The 9,628-nt window shown below is 32.9% G+C and overlaps 2 protein-coding genes across 2 annotated transcripts; one reads left to right on the forward strand and one right to left on the reverse strand.

The window, feature by feature from the left end:
• The first annotated feature begins 2,100 nt into the window (after positions 1 to 2,100).
• On the forward strand, positions 2,101 to 5,625 carry LOC130955020 (uncharacterized). Its single transcript, XM_057881796.1, has 3 exons — positions 2,101 to 2,614; positions 2,785 to 3,165; positions 4,773 to 5,625. Exons 1-3 carry the CDS (start codon positions 2,297 to 2,299, stop codon positions 5,427 to 5,429), a joined length of 1,356 nt encoding a protein of 451 aa, XP_057737779.1. The 5' UTR covers positions 2,101 to 2,296; the 3' UTR covers positions 5,430 to 5,625.
• Positions 5,626 to 6,897: 1,272 nt separating this feature from the next.
• LOC130955019 (UDP-glycosyltransferase 76B1-like) lies at positions 6,898 to 9,293 on the reverse strand. Its single transcript, XM_057881795.1, has 2 exons — positions 8,784 to 9,293; positions 6,898 to 8,067 (listed from the first exon to the last, which is right to left on the reverse strand). The coding sequence occupies exons 1-2, from the start codon at positions 9,259 to 9,261 to the stop codon at positions 7,160 to 7,162; spliced, it is 1,386 nt and encodes a 461-aa protein (XP_057737778.1). The 5' UTR covers positions 9,262 to 9,293; the 3' UTR covers positions 6,898 to 7,159.
• Positions 9,294 to 9,628: the final 335 nt, after the last annotated feature.

Below are 9,628 nucleotides of genomic sequence, written 5' to 3' on the forward strand. Positions count from 1 at the left end.
AATTTGGAAATAGCTATTAGAGACAAATTTATAGATAATTGAATTAGCTTTAAAATGAATCTTAAACAAAGTCAATCGGATAACCATAGCTTGAGATATTTCCGAAATACTGTTAGTATATAAGGCTGGCTGATAAGAGCGCAATTTTCTACTATGAACTTGTAACCGATTTATCTACCTAATTTAATTTGAATTTGATTTTATACTGAATTTAAGGAATAGAGCTAGTATTCTTATCTTTTCATATAACAAAATATCATTCAAATCTAATAAATATAGAATTAGTTATGACTATATTTTAAAATATTGTTTATTGTCGGTTAGAGATTTACTACCACTAGTGCTTTTATATGTTTAAATTTTAAATTCAAATCTTAAATCATTACTATTTTAATTAATTAATTAGTTATTAAAAAAATGACTTGATTCAAAAAGTTGGGATGTTACAAAAAAAGAATAAAAATAATACATTATAAAAAAAAATATTACTTAATAAAATAGTAATTGGTAAAAAAATAAGATTTTCTTTTAGCATATATAATTTTTTATGATAAATAAATTATGAAATACAAAAATAGATAAAACAAAAAATGACGGAATAAAATTGTATTTTTTTTAATAAATTAAAAACATATTTACGACCATATAATTAATGATGAGTATATAACTATTAGACAAAAAATTACAAAAAAATTAATAAAAATATTAGATTTAATATTAAAATAAAAAATATAAACAAAAAATAAAAAACTAAATTTAAAATTTAAGGCCAACGAAGGAAATGATAAAAACAATTTTAGTAAATAACAACTCAAACGTTAACGTGAGAATAAACTGAATCAAATAATATATATTTGAATTAATTAAATTAAATAATTGATATAATAAATTAATTATAATTATTTGACACAATAAAATAAATTAAATAAAAAATATTTTATAAATATACCATATAAAAATTATAATACTTTTAAAAATCAATAATCAAAATATATAAGACAAAAAAATTAATATAAATTAAAATAAAATTTATTTATTTATTCCAATAAAATTAAATAATAATATAATTGAGTAGTTATAATTTATATAGTCAAATAAAATATTAAATAATTTGATATTTATTTCAATCAAATTAAATAAAAATTATATCCAAAAATATGTCGCGTCGTCACTTATACTATTGATTGAAGAAATTCGATTTTAATAATAAATAATGGTGAAAACTCAGGTATACAACTTCATGTAAAGTTAATAGTTAAAAATCGTTAAATAATTTAACTGGTTTGATTAAATTTTTATCTAACAACTCTCAATTATCAACATTACGTAAAGTTGACTGCACCTAAATTTTCACCATAAATAATAGATTTTTTAAGTCAAATATATTTAATTTTTTAAAATACTTGTCCATTGTCGTAAAATCTCTAATTTTTATATTTTCTAGAATTTATTAATAAATTATCATTATTATCACACTATATATAGAAAAATAGTTTAAGAAACATAGAAATAATCTGATAAGTAGCTTTAAAAACATTTACACATGGATAAAAAATTTTGTTAATATATAAATTACATATTTTATATTCATAAAAAAAATTCGATTATGTTGTTGTAGAAAAAATTAATTATGATAATAATAGATTTGATTATACTACTGTAAAATGTTTGATTTTTTTTTTAGATTACTTTGCTGAAAAAATATACGAAATACTATGTATAAACTAAATTTAATTATTGTGATAATCCATTGATTGTTTGTGTAATTTTTTTTATACTAATGCTCATGAAAATTAAATTTATATGTACGAGTATGTTATGTAAAAAAATTTTTTTGGTATCTATAGAATATTTTATAAAAAATTATATGTTCACCAAAATATAGTCGTTAGGTATAATTAATTTGTGTATAAATTGTTTCATATATTTTTAATATATATTTGAAATTTTAATGTATTTTATATATAAACACGATTAATTTAGTGTTTGATTTTAGTATCCACGATTCCACCTCATAGTATAGTTATAATTTTATTGTTTATTATATAATATGAAAATATTGAAATAAGAAATTTATATTTCTTAGCATACAAACCACAAACAAGTTGTTTCCAATTATTTTCTATCTTTCCGTTAAAGAAATGAAGGCCACCTTGTCCTTCATGTTACTTCTTTGATATAAACCAAAGCTATTACCCTTTATCTTCCAAAGTACCCATCTCTCTATCCTGACACAAACACATATACAACAGAACAACCTTATTACTTTCATTTCTTTCTTTCTTCTCTCTCACACATGAAGAAGCTTTGTCCAAATCTTGATCGAGAGGACGGTCTCGAAACGGTGCTGGAGGTTCCGATCCCGGAAGAGATTCTTACGCACAAAGGGGGAGCCATAAGAGCATCATGGCAGAACATGAAGTCATGGATGAAGCAGCCATTATCATCAAATAGCAATAATGGAGAATCAAGATCGTCATCCATGGCTACAGCTTTTGGAGGAAGGAACACAGAGTTGCAGCTTTTGTTGGGTGTTGTAGGAGCGCCATTAATCCCTTCACCTATCTCCTCTGACAACAACCCCATCACTCGACCCATTAAAGATCAACGCATTGTCAGTAACATTAAAATCACTCGTTATACTTTATTTTGTCGGGCTTCACTTTATTATTATCCGTTAAAGTGAGAAAGTGAGAGTTTAATTACGATTGATAAATGATTAATATCTTGTTTTATCATTTTACAATTCTGATTTGTTAAAATGGAATTTGTACGGTGGCGTAGGAGGCATCGATGGCAAAATACATAGTGAAGCAGTACGTGGCGGCGGTGGGGGGAGAGCGTGCGGTGAATTCAGTGGAGAGTATGTATGCAATGGGGCAGGTGAGGATGGCGACGACGGAGTTTTCGACGGCGGGGGAAGGGAGTAATAAAGGAAACAAAAATAATAAGAAGATAATGAAGATGAAGAAGTTGGAGACAAAGGGGAAGATGGGGGGTTTTGTTATGTGGCAGAAGAGTCCAGAGCTCTGGTGCTTGGAGCTTGTGGTATCAGGGTGCAAGATCAGTGCTGGTAGTGATGGCAAAGTAGCATGGAGGCAAACACCTTGGCACCATTCTCACGCTTCTCGAGGCCCGCCACGCCCTCTTCGCCGTTTTCTACAGGTATCCTTTTGCGTTCGCCATTAAATAATTAAATTATCATTTAACAGTTTTTATCGGAAAACAAACAAAATGAATTTTCACCTTCTTATTGATATTTCCCTATGCATAGGTTTGACTTATTTTTGTTGTTGGGGTATAATTTTTAGTCTACAGTTGTTTTCGGTTTCCATGGACACATTGGAGCATGCTTAATTATGATTATTCTTATTACATTTGTGGCCTGGGGTGAATAATCATTTGTTCTACTTTAATTTGAGGGCTTTTTTTCCCTTTTTTCTTCCCATTGATTTTCATGGTAATTTAATTGAACTAGCTTTCTAATTGTATAGCTTGGCTTCCTTTAGTCCTACGCCTAACCAATATGAATGAGAAAAAAGGCACTTTAGTCTAAAGTCAATATTCAATATGGTTTTTAAAGTGCTATTTTGTTTTTCCCTTTTTCTTCAAATTTGCTTCTTTTTTAACTCAGGTGTGAAACTGTGAATTAAATGTTTTCATATATCCTGTTTTTCCAAAACTCATTTTTTTTAACTCCTCAAATGATCTAATTTCCCATAGTGCTCCTCCATTTTGAAAGGAAATTAAACGAAAAGAATACAAGACTTTTGTGTTGAATTAATAGAGATCAGATTCTATCTCTTTTGATTATAAAAATTTTAATATTATGTCATAAAATATTTATCCAAAAAATTTATATTGATAAAAAAAATACATGAATAATCATGTCTGACTTACAAAAAATTGTTTTTCTTTCCAATTATTTGTCCTTTTCTATCTAAGTTTTCCCCACATCTAATTCCATAACAAAGGTCTAAATTTTGTTAGAGGGGAATGCGCGGAAATTCCTTCCATCTAAAGCTTAAAGTCAAATTGGGACACTTTTCCAATTTAGTTAGTTGCGATTGAGACAAGTCAACAATATTATCATAATTAATCTTTTCTCATCCTGTGACAACCTGTTCTAATGCATTCCTAAGCTGTTTTATTCTTTTGCCGTTGATGCTCTTGAAACTTCGGGTGATTCAATTTGGAATTTTCTACTTGATTGGTAAGAGATAGAAAACAAAAGTTGAATTTTAAACATGGGCCATGACCTAACTAAACTAGTTTATATTGCTACTACATTGGTTCACTAATATGGGTTTAGTCTCTTATCAATCATATGACCCCCAACAAAAAACTTATCAATCCTATTGTTTTGTTAGTAGTTAGGTCCAAATGCTACGAGACATGGTTCTCAAAGTCACATGCCCTTGTCAAGCTTTCTTCATAATAAGCAGAGTGAATCTAAACAAGAATTTAGTAGCTCGCTAATAATTTGAGTGTTTGACTCAGATTTTTCCTTTTTAAAAAATTATTTTTGATATGTTTCAGTTGTAAAACTATTTTATATATAAGTTTGATTACATATAGTTACACAAGTACAAGATACGAATCTCACATATGAAAAGTAAAATTTGATCAAATGGTAAAATATTATTATGAGTACATGAGTGGTAACATACTAACACATCAATTCATACTTAAAATTGGATCCACATTTTGGGAATAAATTGTACATTTAGTTATATGTTCAAATATATAAACTTTTTATATTTTGTTAACAGGGTCTTGATCCAAGGTCCACAGCAAATCTGTTCAGCAACTCCATATGCATTGGAGAGAAGACAGTGAACATGGAGGACTGTTTCATACTTCGACACGAAGCTGAGACGTCGGCGCTGCAAGCACGAAGTAACAGAAACGTGGAGATAGTACGGCACACCGTGTGGGGCTACTTCAGCCAAAGAACAGGCCTCTTGGTGCAGCTAGAGGACTCACACCTTCTCAAACTCAAGACCTCAGCAACAGAAACCATATACTGGGAAACCAACATGGAGTCCCTCATACAAGACTACAGAGCCATCGATGCCGTCCAGATAGCGCACTGTGGGACGACACAGGTGTCATTGTTCCGGTTTGGTGAGGGACCTGAGACGCATTCGAGGACAAGGATGGAAGAGAGTTGGCAGGTTGAGGAAGTTGACTTTAATGTTCAAGGCTTGTCCTTAGATTGTTTCTTGCCACCAAGTGACTTGAGGAGGGAGGAGCATGGCAGTGAAGATGGTTGTGGTGGTGGCAGGGTGGTTGCTACCGGAAATTCCAAGTTGCCATACAAGATTCGCTCGGCTTCTTTTAGGATCAGCACTTCCAAAGTGGCGGCAGTTAACATGGATGATGATTCTTGCACCAGTGATGATGAGAGTAATGAAGAAGAGTTGTAAATTTTGTAAATAGACTTGTCCTCATTGGTACATTGTTGCAACATATATAGGATAGGAATGTGGCAATATGCAATAATCAATGGGGATATTTTTTTCTTTAATTTTTTTTCCTTTTCTTTTTTGTCAATTCAGTGAAACTTAGAGATTAGAGAAACTGAAGATACAGAAGCCAATGTTCTAATATCATTTTCTGAAACCTTCAGTGGCTGGAAATGACAGTGATGTATAGTTAAGACTTAATAGAGCGATTTACAATGCAACCAGATTTGGATTCTCTAAAGTCTAAAGTGAGTATTCTTATAAAGTGAATTAAGAAGTTAATCATCCTTAAATCATTAAGAAAGACCATCAAACTATGATAGTTATTGATCCAAGATTGACTAACCATTTTACATATTTCACTTTCTAGTGAAAAATCAAAGCATGAAACAGAACAAAAAGCTATTCTAATACAACTATATATATTTTGTTTGGTTGGACTATTGAACTGTTGGTTACAGTACAGAGGCAACCATATTTCATATTCTAATTAGTAGGTTTTGAGATTAGACTAAATTCTTAGGATAAATCATTCTTCACAAGAGCCTTTTTAAGATTTTGATAACAAATTATTTTGTGCCCGGAAAAAAAAAAAGTAAAAAGAAAAAAAATAGGTTTGTACACAAACTTATCCTAACACCCAGATTTGTCTTTCTACCCATCACTTTTTGAATTGTACATCAAGGAGATAGCTCATGCCTATGACTTTCTTAATCTAAAGTTCTAACCATGATATCATACCTCACAGTTCAATTGCACTGCAGAATGCACCAAACTATGAGCATGCATACAAGAGTTAGAGAGATTCACCTTGTAGAAGAAGCTAACCCTTTTCACGCAATAGTGGGAAGGCATGCCACGCTAGGAAGGAAAACACACGTTGTCCTCAACGCTAGCCTTGGGATTCCACTAATCAGTGATAAAGCATGCTATAGCCTCTTTGCAACTTCCACTTGATAATGTGGCCAATCCATTACATAATGGAATCACACAATTAGCATTAAGGAACCAGGAATTGCATAAAAAGTGAATTGAGGTTTGATGGGTTTGGAGAGTTGAATACAGTGTGGAATATGGTGATTGAGAAGTCTCTAGAATATCAATAATCACATGCAAAGCAGTCACATTCATTCTAGCTGAAGTATACATCAAAATGATAGTTTAAAGGCTGGAAATGGAACGTACAAGAAAAGCCTCAAAATACTAAATAAGGGTATGATATAATGGTGAGTGCTACAGACTTAAGAACAAGGACTAGTTCAAGTGGCTCATCCAGATTATAACACTCTTGTGTAAAATGTCATTGTTGCATTGCTCAAGATTTACTCGAATTATATGTTTCTTGTTTCTGAATATAGTTGTGAGTAATCTTAAGGTATTAGTTTCTTATCTACATATGATTTCATTTTCTTTACAGAGAATATAAGTATACATGACAAACTCAATCTTTGTTTTTTAATAAACATAACAGAACAATAGATGTGAACTGCAAAAAGTACAGTCACTTATCAATTAGCATAGTTCGCCATATGAATGTGATACATAGACGATTAATCCAACAGAAATTCAATGCAAACTCATATTCCCTCCTAATAAAAATATTATATTTTGTTGATTCATACGTTATAAACGTAACCTTTTGGAAGTACAAGTATTTGAATGTTAACTAAGACCTGAATTTTGTAGAGAGATCAATGAACTTCAGAAGTGGATGATTTCAAAGACAAGATGTCAGTAACCAAGCCATCAAGGGAAGAATAAGAAGAGCCACCTTCTTTCAAGCTAATTTTAGCCTTTTCCTTCAAATCTAAGACATTATCCCTTATCTCTTTCCCTTCATCCCCAACCATTACTTTTCTAATGGTCTTCTCTATCTCCTCTCTGTCAAGCTTATTCTCTAATTTCACACCAACCCTCCAAACATCACTCACATATTTAGCATTTACCTTTTGGTCTGCAAAGCATGGTGAACAAATCATAGGGACCCCTTCACAAATGCTCTCCAAAGTTGAGTTCCAACCATTATGAGTCCAAAATGCCCCCACAGCTACATGTGCCAGCACTTGTTCTTGAGGAGCCCATTTCACAATGTACCCTCTTCCACCCAAATTCTCCATGAACCTGCTGGGCAATGGTTCGAGACACTCTGAACCACGGATCAACCCAGGGCGAACCACCCACAAGAATGGCTGCATGCTGTTGGCTAGCCCCCAAGCTATCTCTAGAAACTCGGCCTTAGTTATTGATGCAATGCTTCCAAAACTCACATAAACAACACTGTTATGTTCTTGTGTGTCTAACCAAGAGATGCAGCTTGTGTCCGGGGTCAATAAGCTAGAAGAAGTTGAGCCTTCAGGGAAGTGCTTGTGGAAAGGGCCTATAGGGTATATCGGTATCGAAAATAGTTGGCGCAGTTTTGCCAGTGCAGATGATTCCAACTCTTCAAAGGAGTTCCAAATCACCCCAGAAGAAGCCTTGCATTCCTCGACAAATTGAACAACAAATTCATAGAAGGCCTCAGGATCACGGGTCTCGATCTTTGGAAGGTCTTTCACCTTAAGTGGTGGAAGCTCCACCACAGGTTCCTCCAGCCGATATTCTGGGACAATATTCCATGTTAAACCGATATTTCTTTTAATCGTTAAAAAGAACTATATTCTATTCAACATTGATTCTAGATTTACTCCTTGCTAAAAACATGTTTCGCTCAGCTTTCTACTCACACAAACATTGCTTCACACTAAACTATACAACTCAATTCAAAAAAAAAAAAAAAAAAAAGAAAGAAAGTCATCTATAAGAATTCTGTGTCTTTATTAACTACTTTGTCTTTTAACACTACTAACGTATTCACAGCTTATTACAGTCACTATCTAACGCAAGCCACTATAAAAAGCTAAAGAAACAGAACAAAACACTCTAAGCTGAGAGTCAGAGAACCCAACTTTATTTGATAAGAGTTGCCGAAAAGAATACAAACTAAACTCACAGAGTGATTGAAGTAAATTTGTAACAATAATCAAATAAAATAGAGTTAAAGATCAAATCGCAATAATATTTTATCAGCGTAACATTTTACAAGAACAGGCTCTTGGATTAGAAGATTATATATTACTATATATAAATTGGTCAAACTCTTTTCAAAAATGCTCAATGAAAATCCGCAGAATTCGCCACCAAAATAATCAAATTTCTAGTGACATAGTAGTAAACATTTTTACAACCGCATAATTAAACCGCGAAGATAAAAAGATATATTTCTAAGTCCTAAACCCGTAGCATGGTTGCATAAGTGAATAATGGAGAAGAACGAACCTTGAACAGGGAGGTAACCTTTTTCTCTAAGGAGAGGGAAAGAAGCGAAGACAAGAAAGGAAGAAGCGCCACCAGTCCTAAGAACAAGTCTGGGAAGCTTAAACCCATCGCAAACAGATTGAGTGAAATGAAGCGCCGCATCAGCGATGAAGCAAGCAACACGATCATCGTTCTTCAACAAGGTGAGCAAGCACTGTTTCAACGGCTCAACGCAGCGTACGTTGAGGAGGCGCGTGAGGTGCACGGGATCGGAGGCGGAGGTAGAGGCTTCGAGTTCCGACAAGGCGTCGGAGATGGAGAGGAAGGTGAAGTTAGGGTAGGAAGAAGAGAGGTGGGGAGGCGTGAAGGAAGAAGTGTAGATGACGGTTATGGAAAAACCGTTAGAGTGGAGAGTGTGTGCCAGCTGGAGCATTGGGGTGACGTGGCCCTGTAACGGTGATGGCATCAGCAACAATCTGCGCCCTTTTTGTTTCTCCATTTTCGAGTACACTGCAATTGTGGTGAGCGAGCGATGTCGTTTTATTTGTGAGCAGATGCAGATAAGTCAGCGACGTTGACCATTGCTGTGTGGAGTTCAACCAAAAAGCAAATTTGGATTTCTTCACGTTATAGGAGAAGGGGAACTCGAACTGGGACACCTCTTCCTCTTGCAGCATACCAAAAGATGAGACCATAAAATAATAAAATTAGAAGTTAATTATTTTTATCTGAGTTGTTAAACACTAAAAAAATATGAAAAAACATTAAAAAAATATGAAAAAATGATAAATAGATCATTAATTTTTTAGCGTACGGATATTTAAATCTTTAATGATTTAAAAATATATTTAAGTTTTTGAATTTCT

The sequence above is a fragment of the Arachis stenosperma genome, chromosome 10 (assembly GCF_014773155.1).
Source record: "Arachis stenosperma cultivar V10309 chromosome 10, arast.V10309.gnm1.PFL2, whole genome shotgun sequence".
NCBI classification, from domain to species: Eukaryota; Viridiplantae; Streptophyta; class Magnoliopsida; order Fabales; family Fabaceae; genus Arachis; species Arachis stenosperma.

Coding starts and splice junctions, on each gene's coding strand:
- LOC130955019 (XM_057881795.1), bottom strand. CDS start 9,261: ATGGAGAAACAAAAAGGGCGCAGATTGTTGCTGATGCCATCACCGTTA. Junction 8,068..8,783: donor AGGTTACCTCCCTGTTCAAG/GTTCGTTCTTCT, acceptor ATATTGTCCCAG/AATATCGGCTGGAGGAACCT.
- LOC130955020 (XM_057881796.1), top strand. CDS start 2,297: ATGAAGAAGCTTTGTCCAAATCTTGATCGAGAGGACGGTCTCGAAACG. Junction 2,615..2,784: donor CCATTAAAGATCAACGCATT/GTCAGTAACATT, acceptor ACGGTGGCGTAG/GAGGCATCGATGGCAAAATA. Junction 3,166..4,772: donor CTCTTCGCCGTTTTCTACAG/GTATCCTTTTGC, acceptor TTTTGTTAACAG/GGTCTTGATCCAAGGTCCAC.